General features: G+C 37.6%; 1 protein-coding gene across 4 annotated transcripts in view; it reads left to right on the top strand.

Annotated features, from left to right (window-relative positions):
* Positions 1-16,817, top strand: part of PTGER3 (prostaglandin E receptor 3 (subtype EP3)) — a 211,258-nt gene that overhangs the window by 87,614 nt on the left and 106,827 nt on the right. Inside the window, exons 3-4 of one of the 4 annotated variants that reach the window (XM_011977650.1) lie at positions 8,603-8,627; positions 9,396-9,460. The exons of 2 other annotated variants lie outside the window; for them this stretch is intronic. In XM_011977650.1, the coding sequence (XP_011833040.1) occupies positions 8,603-8,627; positions 9,396-9,460 (90 nt within the window). Of the gene's footprint in view, positions 1-8,602; positions 8,634-9,395; positions 9,461-16,817 lie in introns of those variants that run through there. One more of the 4 variants, XM_011977624.1, reaches the window with a different exon arrangement.

Genomic DNA, 16,817 nt, shown 5'->3' with positions numbered 1-16,817 from the left:
GACTAACACATTGCCCAGTTGATGACTTTCCTGTAACAGACAGAACTAATTTTACATTTAGAATCAAAGCATGCAGTCCTGTTGAGATAGCAAACAAAACTAAAGATGAGTATTACAACCTTTTCTCACTTGGTAGAATTTAAACACAATCTTGGAAACTCCAGGAAAAATAACAAATGAAAATGTTGCTCTCAAATCTGACCCTGCATTTCTTCAAAAGTAGAATAGAGTCATCTTGGAGGAGCAGCTCAGGCTTGTAAGTTGGGTAGCTGTAGGTTTGAACCCTGACTGATACTAGGCAGTTGTATAATCTTCAAGACTCTATATCTGATCTTGTTTAGCCTCGGTTTTCTTATTTGTAAAACAGAGTAACATCTGCTTGCAGTGCTGCTGCAAAAATTAGAGCTAAAGTGTGTCAGGTCACTATTTTTAGAATCATTAGAAATCCCCAGAAGGCAAAGATGGTCCAAAGAAAGCCATTTACAGGATGCCTCAACTTTGAGTTTGTGGCTGGAATTTGGATCTAAGAGATAGGAATTATGTGTCCTCAAAAGCAGCAGATGGGCATGATAGGGCCCTAAGCAATTTTACTACAATCCCTTTGGAAACCTCTAATTGTTCTCTAAAGAGTTAACTTCAATTATCATTAGCCATCTGCTGAACCAATGGGATTTCCTCTGCAAGTGCCAGCAAGAATATTCCTGCCAGATAAAGAGAAAATGCTTTTGAAATAAAACTTGTAGAGCATAACTCACACGTAAATACTTTCAAAGTTAAGAGGAAACAGCCTGAGGCTAGAGCCACCATTAATATTCAGAATGCATAAAATATGCATGTTGTATGCTAAGAAAGAGTGAAATGTAAGCAGAGTTACCAGTGAAGGCTACATCATCTGAGTCTGTTTCAGAGTGATCTCTGGACAACACCATGATACCAGGGCCAGTGGGATTAAGGAAGACTATCTCCCAAGGCACCTGTTCATAAAAAGAAAAAGCAGGGTACCGTGGTCAGCCAATGGGATCAGGAAATTCAAGATACAGAACCTAGTACTTGTGCTACCCTTAGCTCATCACATAGCTACTGCCATATTGCAGAATTCGTTGGAACCAAGTGGAAAAATGACAGATGCTAAAAGAAGGGAATTTATAGAGATTTGGTGTAGCATTTTCCAGACTCACCTAATCATATAAATCATGCAGGGATTGTTGAAATAGAAAATTCTAAGCGTTTCCCGGGAGGTTGAGTCAGAAAGTCTGGCATGGGGCCGAGGATTTTGCATTTTTTAAACCTTCCAGGTGATTCTTCTCATCAGGCAGGTTTGACATTGATGTAGTCCAGTAGTTCTTAAAGTATTGCCCCCAGATCAGCAGTATCAGCGTTACCTGGGAACTTCTTAAAAATGCAAGCTATTGGGACCCCACTCCAGACCTATGAATTGGCAACTATGGGGTGGAGTGGGAAGAGGGGACAGCAATCTGTGTTTTCGAAGCCCTCTGGTGATTATCATACATACTAAAGTTTGAGATCTACATTTGTCAAATGTGGCCCAGAGAGCTGGAAGTGGGGAGTGTAGCCGCTGATTAGGAAATTCTCCTGGCCCAAATTCTCCTAGGACTAAGAAGGTCATGATTTAAATCCAGATACTAACTGTTGCTTTTCCCTTGACTTCATTGTCTCTTTTTCTATTTTCTAAGGAGCAGTTTAATTGTGTGGCCCTTTTTAAATTTCCCGCTGATCAAGGCCAATCCCCTTTCTCCTTGATAGCAAAGATTCTTTATTATTTTTCTCCTTGATCCTCTTGCATTTTTTGCTCCCATCTTAAAGACATCAGTAGAATGACATTGGTAGTATGGTTGAGGTTCACATTTCTGTCAAATGTGTTTTAATACTGGAATGTATCCAGAGATCTGCTGTAATATTTTTTAATGGGAAGTTTTAGCAAATCTTGTCCTCTTTACAAAGCCTCACTTTTTTTTTTCACCGTTTGGAAGGGCAAGGCAATGCTTAAAGATATTATCCATTTTTAAAATGGCCCTCATTTTGAAGGTTAGATTCTGGCATCAATGACATGCGAATATTCCCACTCAGTGTACAAAAGCAGAAATAAAAAGGGAGTCACTAATCAGCTAATGAGATAATTTTCTGGCACAACTCTGAAGAAAGTGTATTAGTGTTAATTTCTTATGGTTGCCACCACGAAATACCATATGCTGAGTGGTTTAAGCAACAGAAATATAGTACCTCACAGTTCTGGAGGCCAGAAGTCCAGGATCAAGGTGTTGGCACTGTTGGTTTCTTCCATGAGCTGTGAGGGAAAACCCCGTTCCATCCCTTTCTTATAGCTTCTGGCGGTTTGCTAGCAAGCTTTGGAGTTTCTTGGCTTGTAGATGCATACCCATCTATGTTTTTAGGTTCTTGAAGTGTCCTCCCTGAGTATGTGTGTTCCCACTTTTTAAAGAACACCAATCATATTGATTTAGGGGACCATCCTACCTCATCTTAACTAATTATATCTGCAATAACCTTATTTTCAAATAAGGTCACATTAGGCACCAGGAATTAGGACTCCAATATATGAATTTGAAAGGGGTGACAAAATCAACTCATATCAAGAAGGGTTGGTGGAGGGAGAAAACCAAATCTAAACTCCAAAATCCTAAAGACCTGACATGATGTTGTCTGTGGGACTTAAAGTGTTTAAAAATTGAATAAAAATCTCAATGACACATGTTGGCTCTGGCTACAATTAAGAAATCTATAAAACATAGATGAAAAAAATTGAAGAGGGGCTGGGCATGGTGGCTCATGCCTGTAATCCCAGCACTTTGGGAGGCTGAGGCGGGTGTATCATTTGAGGTCAGGAGTTCAAAACCAACCTGGCCAATATAGTGAAACCCCGTCTCTACTAAAAGTACAAAAATTAGTCAAGCATAGTGGTGGGTGCCTGTAATCACAGCTACTCAGGAGGCTGAGGCAGGAGAATCGTTTGAGTCCGGGAGGTGGAGGTTGCAATGAGCCAAGATCTTGCCACTGCACTCCAGCAGCCTGGGTAACGGACTGAGACTCCATCTAAAAAAAGAAAAAAAAAATTGAAGAGGACACAAATAAATTGAAAGATATCCTCTGTTCATGGATTGGAAAAATTAATCAGTAAAATTTCCATATTACCCCAATCTGCAGATTCAATGCAATTCTTATCAAAATACTAGTGACATTCCTCACAGATATAGAAAAAACAATTTTAAAATGTATATGGAACCACAGAAGACCCAGATAGCCACAGCAATTCTGAGCAAAAAAGACAAAGCTGGATGCATCACACTGTCTGACTTCAAAATATACTACAAAGCTCTAGTAACCGACACAGAATAATACTGGCATAAAAATGGACACATAGACCAATGGAAAAGAGAACCAAGAAATAAATCCATGCATTTACAGCCAACTGATTTTTGACAAAGATGCCAAGAACATACATTGGGGAAAGGACAATTTCTTCAATAAATGGTGCTGAAAAAAATGGATAGCCATATGCAGAAGCATGAAACTAGATCCCCATCTCTCACAATATACAAAAATCAACTCTAAACAGATTAAAGACTTAAATATAAGATCCAAACTATGAAACTACTACGCAAAAGATAGAGGAACTGCTTCTTGAATTTGAGCTGGAAAAGGACTTTTTGAATAAAACTTCAAAAGCACTGGCCAAAAAAGCTAAAATAGACAAATAAGATTACATAAAATTAAAAAGCTTCTGTACAGCAAAGGAAATAATCAATGAAGTGAAAAGAAAATCTACAGAATGAGAAATATTTGCAAACTATGCATCTGATAATAAATTAATATCCAGATTATATATAAAACTCAAACAACTCAACAGCCAAAAACCAAAAAATCAGGTAAAAAATGGCAAAAGACCTGAATAGACATTTTTTCACAAGAATACATACAAATAACCAAGAGATATATTTAAAAATGCAAAACTTCACTAATCACCTGAGGAATGCACATCAAAACCACAATGATACCACCTCACCGCAGTTAAAATAGCTTTTTTCAAAAAGACAAACAATGCTGGCAGAGAAAAGAGAACTCTCACACATGATTGGCAGAAATACAAGGTAATACAGTCATTATGGAAAACTGTATAAAGGTTCCTTTAAAAACTAGAAATAGACTACCATTTGGCATACATCAAAGAAAATGAAATCAGTGTGTTGATGATATATCTGCACACCCATGTTTATTATAGTGCTATTCACAGTAGTCAAGATACGGAATAAATCTAGGTGATCATCTACAGAAGAATGGATTAAAAAGAGTTACACACACACAAACACACACACACATACAATAGAATACTATTTAACCATAACACAGAGTGAAATCATGTCATTTGAAGCAATGCAGATGAACCTGGGGGACATTATATTAAGTGAAATAAACTAGACACAGAAAGACAAACACTGCATAATCTCACTCATGTGAAATCTAAAAGCATTGATTTCAAAGAAATAGAGAGTAGAATAGTGGCTACCAAAGGCTGGAAGTGGGGGCAACAAAAGGTTGGTCAATTGCTACCATGTTAAATTATACAGGAAGAATAAGTTTTGGTGTTGTATTACACAATATGGTGACTATAGAAAATAACATTGTACTACATATTCAAGATAGCTAGAAGATTTTGAAGGTTGTCACCACAAAGAAATGTCTAAAATGATGGATATAATAACTACTCCAATTTGATCATTACACTATGTATATGTGCCTCAAAACATCACATTGTATCCCCAAAATATGGAATATTATTGTGTCAATTATAAATTTAAAAATAAATTTTAAAAAGGAAGAGAATTCAAGTGGTCAGATTTCTGATCTTGTATTATCTGGAAGATTTCCCTGCAAAAAATAAATAGCACAAAGTTTTTAAAGCACATAGTGGGAAAAATATTTATGTTGTACATAACAGATTTTAAATGATCAAATTAAATGAAAGTGAAATTGCTCTATTTATATTGGAGAGGATGAAATGTTGTAGGAATGCCTGCAGTTACGTTATCAACTCAGATTGACTTCACTGCTTTGAATAGTCAAATTTTTTCCTGGTAGTTTCCAAATCAGAGCAATATACTCATTTAGGGGTTGAAGTTTGAAAGGAAATCAGATGACGCCCATTTAAAAGATGATTAAGGTTTACATAATTCTTTGGACAAGGGGACATTCGAACAGATGTACGATGCTATTACTGAAAACAGAGGGTAATGGTGTCTCACTGTTGCCTTCTTGATTCAGACTTTCTTATTTGGGGATTTTAATTTACCTTTCTGTCCTGTACACAGACAAACCTTCAAAAGAGTATAACAAACAGCTCTACATCTATTATTATTATTATTATTAAGACAGAGTCTTGTTTTGCCACCTAGGCTGGAGTGCAGTGGCAAGATCTCAGCTCACAGCAACCTCCGACTCTCCGGCTCAAGCGATTCTCCTGCCTCGACCTCCCAAGTAGCTGGGATTACAGTCATGGGCCACTACACCTGCCTAATTTTTGTATTTTTTAGTTAAGATGGGGTTTCACCATGTTGGCCAGGCTGTTCTCGAACCCCTGGCCTCAAGTGATCTGCCCACTTCCGCTTCCCAAAGTGTTGGGATTACAGGTGTGAGTCACCACGCCAGGCCTGTATTTACTAACAAAAGTTTCACCTTGAATTTGGGTCAACTGCCTCTGCTGGTCTCTTGACTCCACAGTCCAGTTGTTGGCACCAATTTATCTTGGTGCTTTGGAAGCCTGTAAAGGCAGTTCATGATCATTCAGAACATTCTTCAGTGTTGTTTCTAATGCATGTATTGTTAGTCTTATCCTGACCTTTACATTGTGCCAGTAAAATTCCATTGATTGTACTTTTTCATCACTGTATTTGCGTACCCACATCCCACTTTTTAAAGGAAAAGTCATGGTTGAAAGACATGTGCTTGCGTTCTAAGAAGTGATGCAACTGTTTTTGGAAAAAAAAAAAATGGAACTTTAAGCATATTTCTAAAGTTCTTTTTGTATCAACACTTCTTGCTGTGTTTTCCCAGTTGCAGTGGTATTTGACAAACACCCAGCTGACACTAATCTGGTACACAGCTGAACAAATCATTTTCTTAAAATGGTTCCCCCAAAAGGCTAATTATAAATATAAATGCCTGTAATTACTTAGATCACCTGTCTATATACAAATTATTGTAGGAAATATAGAGGAAACTGCATTTGTATGATCCACTCAACAACATTCATGATATCCTGTAATGAGTTCACACTTCAACTTCACTCAGACTTCACAATTATACAAGAAATTAACTCTCTCTCATGGTGGAGATAGTTGCCCAAACCTGTAGTGGCTCTCCTCTGCAGTGAGGTTGGAAATAGCTACTTGAGATGCCATAGACAGCCAAAGTCCAGTTAAGATCAATCCTAGACTGGGCGTTGAAAAATTTCTTTAGGTCTTTCAGTTTACATTAGGCATCTGGTTGGTTGTCTTTAAAAAAATGTATAATTGTGCATAGTGATGGGATTAGTGGCCCTAGAATATATTTCTGTAACAATTCCACCCTTGAATGAATGATAAAATCAAATAGGGCCAAATATATTTCAAGCAAGAAGTTCTGCTTTAAGAACTAATGACCAATTTCTAGTGATATTATTAGAAGTGTTATAAAATGTTTTTTATTTCCTGTGTTTCTATTGGGGAAAGAGGACAAGAGCAGGATGGATAACTCCAAGAGCTTCCAATCTCTACTAACGGAACAATATCAGATCATGCAGGAAAGAACATGTCTCCATCTGATTTTAGTGTTGTTTTTCTTAGTAGGATTTTGCTCTCCCTTCCTCCTTGCCTTCCTTCCCTTCTTCCTTTCCTCCATCTTTCTTCTCTGTCTCTCACTTTCTCTCTTTGAATACTTACCAGGTGAATAAAATCCACTTGATTGTGCATTACCTAAGAATAAGAATCAGGTTATTTCTAGAATGATGAGACTATCTGATGCAAGGAGAAAAGGGAAGTAAACTTTTTTAAAGTTTACAATCTATAAGTGCTTTATATCCACTATGTCATGTAATAGCCAACACCTTTCTATGAGATTGTTATTATAAACTTTCATTTCAGAGATGAGAAGCTTGAGGCTCATCTCTAAATTATGGCTTAATTAACTTACTTCCTCAAGGCCTATAGATTTATGTGGTGTTATTAGAATTTAAATCCAGGTTTGTCTGGCTACAAATTCTGTATTTCCACTGTAAGTTTCAAAACATTTTCATTGTTTACAACTGACTGCAAATATCTTGATGTTAGAAATTATGTTAGCCATAAGAAAATAATTATAGTTTCTTAAAGAAATGATGAGACTAAAATCTTAGCTTTCTTCTCTAGTCTTTTCTTTTTTCATAAAGGTAGAGATTACAATTCTCTGAAACGGTGGGTATTATTTTTAGCCAGAAAACATGACAATATAGAATACCTTACTTTAATTTCATTTTCAATAGTAAATTTGTAGTTTCTTTTTTTAACCGTCATGTGTTTTTTCTTCCTTTTAGTTGTTAAATGTAGAAAACAGAATTTAAAATTCCCAACTATATAACAAAAAAAGAAATATTTGTATTACATGATAGCAAAATGCCATCAAGAGACACTATTGAATTTGTTTTCTCACACAGAGAAAAAGTAATAGTGAAATGGGAAAAATGGATATTAGACTTGAAATCAGAGCTACTGGTTTTGGAATATAGACTCTTCCATTTATCTTATATGTGAATTTGGGTAAATGATTTAAAACCTTTAAGCTTCAGTTCCATCATCTACGACAAAGGTCTTAATGCAGATTTGCAGGATTGCTGTGAGGATTATTATGAGAAGACTACGTTAAGACTGTCCGAACATTTTTAAGAGTAATGTAGACATACAGCACTAGTACTGCCAGTCCCCACTCCTGACCCCATGGAACATCCTGCCTAGCTATGATGGTAGTCTTTCCAGCAGATCTGGACAGCTTCACGAAATGAAGTCTCATAAAAGTCTTTTATAAAGACTGCCCCAATAGACCTGCCTAGGTTAGTGGACCTAACAAGTGAACACAATTAAGCTAGTTGGATCCTCTAGGCCAGCCTGTGTTCAGGTGAGAGATATCTGCTGCCTTTTTCCACCTAAGGCCTAAAATACTAAGTTGGAGCTTTAGCCCTTTAACTTAATTCCTGTTAAAATGCAGCTATCTTAGTGAGTGATTTCTATATACTTTGCTGGGAGCAGCGTGTGACAGAGGAGTGGGAATGGGACAGGGAAATCATGAGTTGGACACAGAAGAGACAGAAAGGCATGCCTATGACTAGGAGAAGCTTGGTAGGCAGAACTGAGGGGATGAATGACAGTGTTCTCCATTTCTACAGTCTTTTCAGATTCAGCCATGCCTATGTGGTTTATCTTTTGCTATACTTTCAGTCTATTTACCATTACCCCTCACAGAAATAGCTATTTTCATTGAACATCATCTGTGGTTTAGCATCCTGCTGGGAACTTTACATATTAAATTATAGCAAACTTATACTGTTATTACTGTTTTTCAGATGAGAAAAAGAAGACTCAGAGAGCAACTAAGTTGCAAAGACAGTATTAAAACTTTGCATTTGAATCCAAACCTCTTCACTTTCTGCCAATCGTACTGCTTGTCATATTCCCTTAAATTAAAAGTTTGTATTTTCCTTCCTATCAAGAATGTGAAGGAGCCTATCCCAGTCACAAAGATTAGGATATATAGTAGCAGCAGCAACAACAACAACAAATCCCCAAATCTTAGCATTTAAAAATGGCAAAAGGTCTTTGACCCCATATAACATGTCTGTTGGGGATCAGCTGTGAGAACTTGGAAGTACATTGTCCTCATCAGGGACTCGGGCTATTGGAGGCTCAAGCATCACTAGACCCCACAGTACACAGGAAGGAAGAATTGTATGGCAGTTTTTTTTTTTTTTTTTTTTTTTTGAGACGGAGTCTTGCTCTGTCGCCCAGGCTGTATGGCAGCTCTTAAATACTGCCAGAGCAAGTATTATGTGATGCCAAACTAAAGAAGTATGGTTGTTCCTCGGTATCCACAGGGGATTAGTTACATGACCACCTCCCCCATACCAAAATCCCAGGATGCTCAAATCCCTTACATAAATTATAGTAGTATTTGCATACAATTTATGCACATCCTCCTGTACATTTTAAATAATCTCTGGATTACTTATAATACCTAATACAATGTAAATGTTGTATAAATAGTGATTATACTATATCACTTTTTTATTTGTATTATTTTTATTGTTGCATTGGTATTTTTTTACTATTTTCTTTTCTCAATATTTTTGATCTGTGGTTAGTTAATCTGCAGTTTGCAGAACCCCCAGATACAGAGGCCAACTGCACATTGTGAGCAGGTATAAACCTATCATGTACTGGAACAGAGGAGAAATGAGGTACTCGTGAGCAGCATTAATGTATACACCAGAATCTCAATAATAAAGACAGAATAACAGTGAAGAAAATAACTACAAGAGTGCTGTGTTTTAAAAAAGCTAGCTCCTCCAGCTGAGTTTGTGACTCTAATCCCTGCTTATTTTGAGCACTTTCCATGTGTTGATTGACTTGGAAAGGTAGGAGATTACCAGCAAGCCAGACCATTTGGGCAAACATGGGCATATTTTTAGCAAAGCTGAACAAACTGGTTGGTCACTTAAACTACCCAATTTAGACTTATGGTAAGAATAGCACACGGTTCAGAATTGCCAAGACTGCTGCTTTAGTCAACAGAAAATTTTTCATATGCATGGTGGTAATGCAGTGCGTCTCTGGAAGAAATGCGAAGAAATGCAAGAGTATTTTAACATTTGGTCCAGAAGAAATATGTAAAGGGTGTTTGTAGAATTTGGTGCCCTCCTCAGTGACTTGAGGTTATGGATTTGTGAACTGAAAATCTGTAATTTGTTCAGGTTATTAAAACACATTCTAATTCAAAATCATTAGAATGGCAAAAAACTTCCACTTTTAGGACTCTATGAAACCTACATTAACCTTAAAGTAACAAAGCTAGTAAGTGTGATGTAGTAGAAGGGGCTTTAAGGAAGGCAGGGTTCATAAACCCATCATGAAGTTACTTACTGCAAGAACTTTAATTAATTTCACATCTTTCAGGCCAGTTCTCATCTGTTATGTGAGAATATTAAGTAAATGTGGCAAGTACTGTTGATTCTACCTTCAAAATATATCTTGTACTATTCATTTCTCTCCATCTCTGAAACTCCTAATTCAGGCAAAACTCATTTCTCAGCTAGACCACCACACCTGTTCCTAATACATCTCCTCTTGCCCCCACCAGCCCACTCATTACTCAGCAGACAAGGATCTTTCCTGCCCCAGGTTCTTTGCACATGCTATCCCACTCTTCCCTACCTCCTGCATGCTACAGCTCTGTTTCTTCCTTCAACAGCTTAAGTACTTTCTCAAAGCATTTTTTCTTGCTATTCCTAACTACAGTAGATTTCTCTATTATTTACTATCTCAGCTCATTTGTTTCCTTCTTGGTGCCTATCCTATGTAGTAATTTGTTTCTGTTCGTGTGTTTACCTTTGGTTTTCTATATTACAATATGAGTTTCCCAAGGGCAGAGACAGGCTTTGTCTTGTCTGTCCTTGAATCCACCGAGCAAAGTGCCTGGCACATTGGAGGTGCTGAGGAAATATCTGTGTAATGATTGAAGGAATTGCTGTGAAGAATATGTGAGTTCCTTAAGTGCATCTTTAGGTACCTGGGTAGTGCTTGGTTAATATTGTTATTCTTTCCCTTTTCTTTACCAGTGCTGCCCAATCAATCTCCATTTCTTCTACTCCATACATTTCCCTGCTGAAGGTATACTAGCATGTTTCCCCATCATATGCAAATATCCTAGAAATCTAAACTAAAAGGCAAAGATATTGAAGTACAGAGAACAGAAGAAATTGCTCTTGACTTTGATACATTGTTCTTTTAATACCTCTGTGTTTTTGTGAATTATGCACTGAAACTCTTACATGACCTTTCCTACACCAGATTTAGAGGTTTGTAATCAGCGGACAAATGTTTGTTTCTTATGATTTCTTTTCATAGGTTATACAGTATCTCTAAGTTTGTCTTGAACAATGCTGTTAAAAAATAATTTTAATACTTCATTGTTTTCTTTTATTATTCAAAAATCGGTGGAAAATGAAGATGCAAAAATGCAGAAAGTGGTTATAAAAAGTTAGCTAAGGAACAGCAGAGTTAAGACAAAGGTAAAAGGAATTAAGCATGCAATGGATGGTTACCATTTAGTTTCTATTGGATACATTAAAATTAAACTGATTAATAGTGTCTTTATTTACAAAGGAAGCAAGTAAGTTTAAAGAATAGCATGAAATGGGCCTGGCACAGTGTCTCACGCCTGTAATTCCAGCACTTTGGAGGCTGAGGCAGGCAGATCACTTGAGGTCAGGGGTTTTAGACCAGCCTGGTCAACATGGTGAAACCCCATCTCTACCAAACAACAACAACTACAAAAATGAAAATTAGCCGGGTGCGGTGGTGGGCTCCTGTAGTCCCAGCTACTCAGGAGGCTGAGGTGAGAGAATCGCTTGAACCTGGGAAGTGGAGGTTGCAGTGAGCCAAGATCGTTCTGTGTGACAGAGCGAGACTTTGTCTAAAAAAAAAAAAAAAAGCATGAATGCTAGAGTTTATTGGGTATTATATCTAAAAGGAGAGCATATTTATGAAATTTAAATCAGTTTTTTTAGCTCTCTGTAGAACAAAATCCCCACTCTAAAATACATTATCTCTTGCATATTTGACTTTCTTATATGTTTTTAGTCTGATTTTGTTTGAAAGTAGTGAATTGCCAATACAGCTTGCTCCTTTTGTCCCCTGAAAGGTGAGCAAACCCACCCTGTCATTTACTTATGAGGAACTTATGACTCAGTGAGGTGAAGGAATTAGTCCTACTGGAATGCCTCCATTCTTTGTAATCAGTTGCCTGAATTATTTTAGAGTCTGTTTATTTTAAAGGAATCTTTCATAGTTCTGGCAAAAATTTATTTATAAATGGCTTTCAGTTTGGGGTAGAAAATATTAACTATTACACAGCTGATCATTTTAGATGTACAAGAAGTAAGGCACTCAGGATGTCCTTAACTTTGTTTTCCTCTTGGTTGGTTAATCCCTTCATATGCAATGGGTTTTTTACTTCAATCTGTTTCTCGTTTAAGACCACTGAAAGTTAATCCATGGAGATCACACTCTGTACCTTCTGAAATAACTCTAACAAATCAAGTTTAAAATTTTCCTGACCCTTCTTCAAGTCTTCCTTCACTCCTTAACTCCTGCCAGTGTGTCCTGGGAATTTGCCTCTGGACTTTGACACATTTACTCTTTAGATTTGTTATGTCCCACATTCACTGAACTTTGCCATATTCTTAATGTTGATCTGGATTTGCAGAGGGGGTTTTGGAGTTCTGCCCATATTCCCAATGTCTAATCCCCAGCAAGCCTATCTCTGTTTTCCTCCACTATCCACTGCCTTAAATTAAATTACCATTATGCTAGCTACATTTCAAGTTCTTGGTAGCCACATGTAACTACTGGTAATCATATTGGACAGAATAGAAAGTTGTATTGAACAGTGCTACCCTAGAGTATCGAGACCTTCATCTACCTGTGCCAGCGTCAGTATCTCTCTCTATAGATGAAATATCTGGGCAACACGAACTAGAATGCCTCAAGGGTCCATAAAATCATTTGGCAAGTTAAGTCTCAGTAAAAATATCCTTGATGTTTTTTTCTTTGTAGTTAATGATGCATTTTCATTGCTTTCCAAACTCTTTCACAAGGCTTACAAAATCCATCATGACCTTTACCATTTGTCTAATTTCATTATTTCTCTTTCCCTTGAACAGTACTCTTTTGAACTATTTTACATTTCTTGACTCCAAGTCTAAACTTGCTATTCTTTCTGTCTAGAATATTCTTCCTTTCCTATTCAGTGTTTCAAGTATTCTGTGGTGCTATGGGACACTTTAAGAGGAGGAGTTTAATCCCTTTGGACAACTTAGAGATGTGGAATTAATTTAATGTTGCTTATTTCTATCATTCAACATCAGAAAGCAATTTAAGGCACAGGCAATGTGAAACTGAATTTGGTACACAGAAAATTATGAAATACTAAACTTCTTAAGGGAGGAGTCCTTAACCTCAGAAACTTAGATTGTTCCTATTGTTTTATAAGAAACAAATCTTTTGCATATTTATCCGTAGATGTGTATGTGTGTATGTAACTCCCTTCCCCCACATAAACTTTTCCCAACACTCCTTTACCCCACACCTGAACAGACAATGGAGGAGAGAATGGAGGAGCTCTGTGAATAAAATGCAAACTGTATTTGAATGTAGCCCAATATTTAACTCAAAGAAAATATTTTAATACTAGCCAGAACTTTTGAGAAGCATGCTCTAATTCATCCTTTCTTTTTCTTTATGACATCTGTCTAGAGGGAACATTTGTGGAAGAGACTCATCCACAGAGAGAGTAGGGTTGGCAGAAGCAGTGCAGCTCACAGATAGGCTGCGGTCCTTCCTGTAAGGCAGCACCTGACCTCTATCTAGTGAGAAACATTTAGAGAGAATAGGCTGACTTACAGCAAAGAATGACAAAGAGTTGGGGTATCCCCTTTGAAGGTACTTCCTAGTATTACAACATCTTTTTTTTTGAGATGGAGTTTCACTCTTGTTGCCCAGGCTGGAGTGCAATGGCATGATCTCAGCTTACCACAACCTCCGCCTCCCAGGTTCAAGCAGTTCTCCTGCCTCAGCCTCCCAAGTAGCTGGGATTACAGGCATGTGCCACCATGCCCCGCTAATTTTGTATTTTTAGTAGAGACAGGGTTTCTCCATGTTGATCAGGCTGGTCTTGAACTCCCAACCTCAGGTGATCTGCCCGCCTCGGCCTCCCAAAGTGCTGGGATTACAGGTGTGAGTCACCGTGCCTAGCCATATTATTATAATGTCTTAAGCTAATATATTTGAATGGATGACAAACATGGTCTGGCACTTCACCTGTATGCTTTTCCCTGTTCTCCCTTTATCCGTGTTTGGGGTGCAGAGACGAGGATAGAGATCTCTTCAGGAAATGTGTTTACTTAATGACAATAAGCTACAAGGAGCCTTTCCTGATACTTTTACTCAAGACTTGAGAATTGAACCTGATGCTATGCTTCAGACTAATAAGAAAATGAAAAGAAAATTTGTGAAGTTTTATAATATACCTATAGTTGCAATATCATCCTGAAAATGCAGTAACTATGATGAAGATTTCCCAAATTCCATTCAATAGATCTCAATTTGACTAAGATCAGAATATTCAATTAAACTTTCAGGCACTTAAAGCAAGAACTCATAATCTTCATCAAGCCAAAAATATACACCCACTTGAGAAACTATTCACAATTCAGATGAAATGTCTCTGGTCATTTTTCTTTTCAGTTATTGCAAAATCTGCTTCAGTGAATCATGCCCATCTGTTTCTGTATAATTAAAAAATATCTTGTACAAGTAATGAAGTACATGAAATCAAACACACTTGTTAAACTAATGGCATATGGAGTTATTATGCATGTGAGACTCAAGGCTCAGTGATTAGATTATGCCTCTCCACTTTCATTATGACTGCAAATTGGTATGCAGCCATTTTCAAATTAGTGACTGTATTAGTTAGTTCATGGGCTGCTGTAAAGATCTGCCTGAAACTGGGTAAATTATAAAGGAAAGAGGTTTAATTGACTCACAGTTCCACAGAACTTGGGAAACCTCTGGAAACTTACAATTATGGTGAAAGGGGAAGCAAACACATCCTTATCCACATGGCGGCAGGAAGGAGAAGTGCAGAACAAAGAGGGGTGGGGAAAAGCCCCTTACAAAACCATCAGATCTCATGAGAACTCACTCACTATCATGAGACCAGCATGGAGGTAACCACCCCCATGATTCCATTACCTCCCACCGGCTCCCTACCATGTATAATTCAAGCTGAAATTTGGGTGGGGATACAGCCAAAGCATATCAGTGGCGACATATAAACTCCAAGACTCATGTCTAGTTTTGCAGAGTGTTGGTTTTATATGATAGCAGTTACTGTCCCTATGCAGTGAAGTGTGATACAGGCTCTTCCTAAGGCATTACAGGAAACCTCTATCATTTCATCACACTCACTATGCTAAAAGCCATGATGAAATCCATGACTGTGCTCTCTAGCACTTACTTATGTTTTGATTACTACAAATAATTTTTTTTACATTTTGTTTCTTAGGATTCCCAGGCACAAACATCCATGCATCCTATCAAAACAAAACAAACCATAGCAAATATATGTAAACACTTTTGGAATATGTACACATAGATAAACAAGTGTATAGAATGTAACAAAGTTTCTAAACCTTATCACATTGTTTATTTTAGTTGCCAGTACTCAACAATTATTCAAGAAATTCAGACCCCAACAGCGTTAATGTCTCAGCAATGTAACCTGAAGCTCAGCAACCCAAGTCTATATCAGTGGGAAAGCCTGAGTTTGTGCTTTGTCCAAATGTGAAGGTTAATTTGAATTATTTTTCTAGACATATGGAGCTCTCCTTTCAAAAAAGAGAGAAAGAAAAAGTTGTTGCACACCTACCATATTAGTCCGTTTTTACATTGCTGAAAAGGACCTACCCAAGACTGGGAAGAAAAAGAAGTTTAATTGGACTTACAGTTCCACATGGCTGGGGAGGCATCAGAATTATGGTGGGAGCTGAAAGGCACTTCTTACATGGTGGTGGCAAGAGAAAATGAAGAGGAAGCAAAAGCAGAAACCCCTGATAAACCCATCATATCTTGTGAGGCTTATTCACTATCATGAGACTAGCACAGGAAAGACCGACTCCCATGATTCAATTACCTGCCACTGGGTCCCTCCCACAACATGTGGGAATTCTGGGAGATACAATTCAAGTGGAAATTTGGGTGGGGACACAGCCAAACTGTATCACCTACTTTAGGTTAAACATGGTGTTAGATATATTCACAGAAGACACAATGTTTAATTCTAATAATGACCCTGAGAGTAAGAATTTTTATCTCTATTTTTACTGATAAGGAAAACTAACGCATAGAGCAGATCATTGACTTCCCCAAGAACACAGTGCTGAGGCTGAGATACAAGCCTAATCCTGGAACTCCTGAGTTTACTCCTTTTCTAATGTACCATGCTATCCCAGGTCAGTGAAAACCTACTTATGTAGTTACTATACCTGGAATTACATAAGCCTGCTCAAGGACATGTAGGGGCAAATCAACCTGTGAAAATAAAGTACAGCAGAACTGGAAACATAAAACCTGTGAGTATGCATATCTGATTCCTGGAACACAAATAGTCAGGACCACAGTCAAATGAGCTGAAGGTTAGTTCTGGGCCACAGTCCAGTTGGAAATAGAAGTGTCAAATAGAAAACCTATAGCAGAAGTCCCGGTAGGCAAACTGTGCCAGTTGAGTGGACTATTGGAGATCATTTTGGTGTGGTGGGTCCATGAAAACCCAGGGCCTACCAGATATACCAGCTTTACAGCAACGGACTAACTAATTCCAGACACTGCAGACTGGCTTACTATATGCCTGCCTGTTATAGTGTAAGATGTTTTATGCAGATTATCAATGAAACCTCACCACAGCCAGGAGGAAGCAAGATTATTTTATTACTTGCCATAGTT

This window comes from Mandrillus leucophaeus, unplaced genomic scaffold (assembly GCF_000951045.1).
Source record: "Mandrillus leucophaeus isolate KB7577 unplaced genomic scaffold, Mleu.le_1.0 Scaffold103, whole genome shotgun sequence".
Classification (NCBI taxonomy): Eukaryota; Metazoa; Chordata; class Mammalia; order Primates; family Cercopithecidae; genus Mandrillus; species Mandrillus leucophaeus.
The sequence above is the reverse complement of the archived record's forward strand: the minus strand, read 5'-3'. Positions and strand labels throughout refer to the sequence as shown.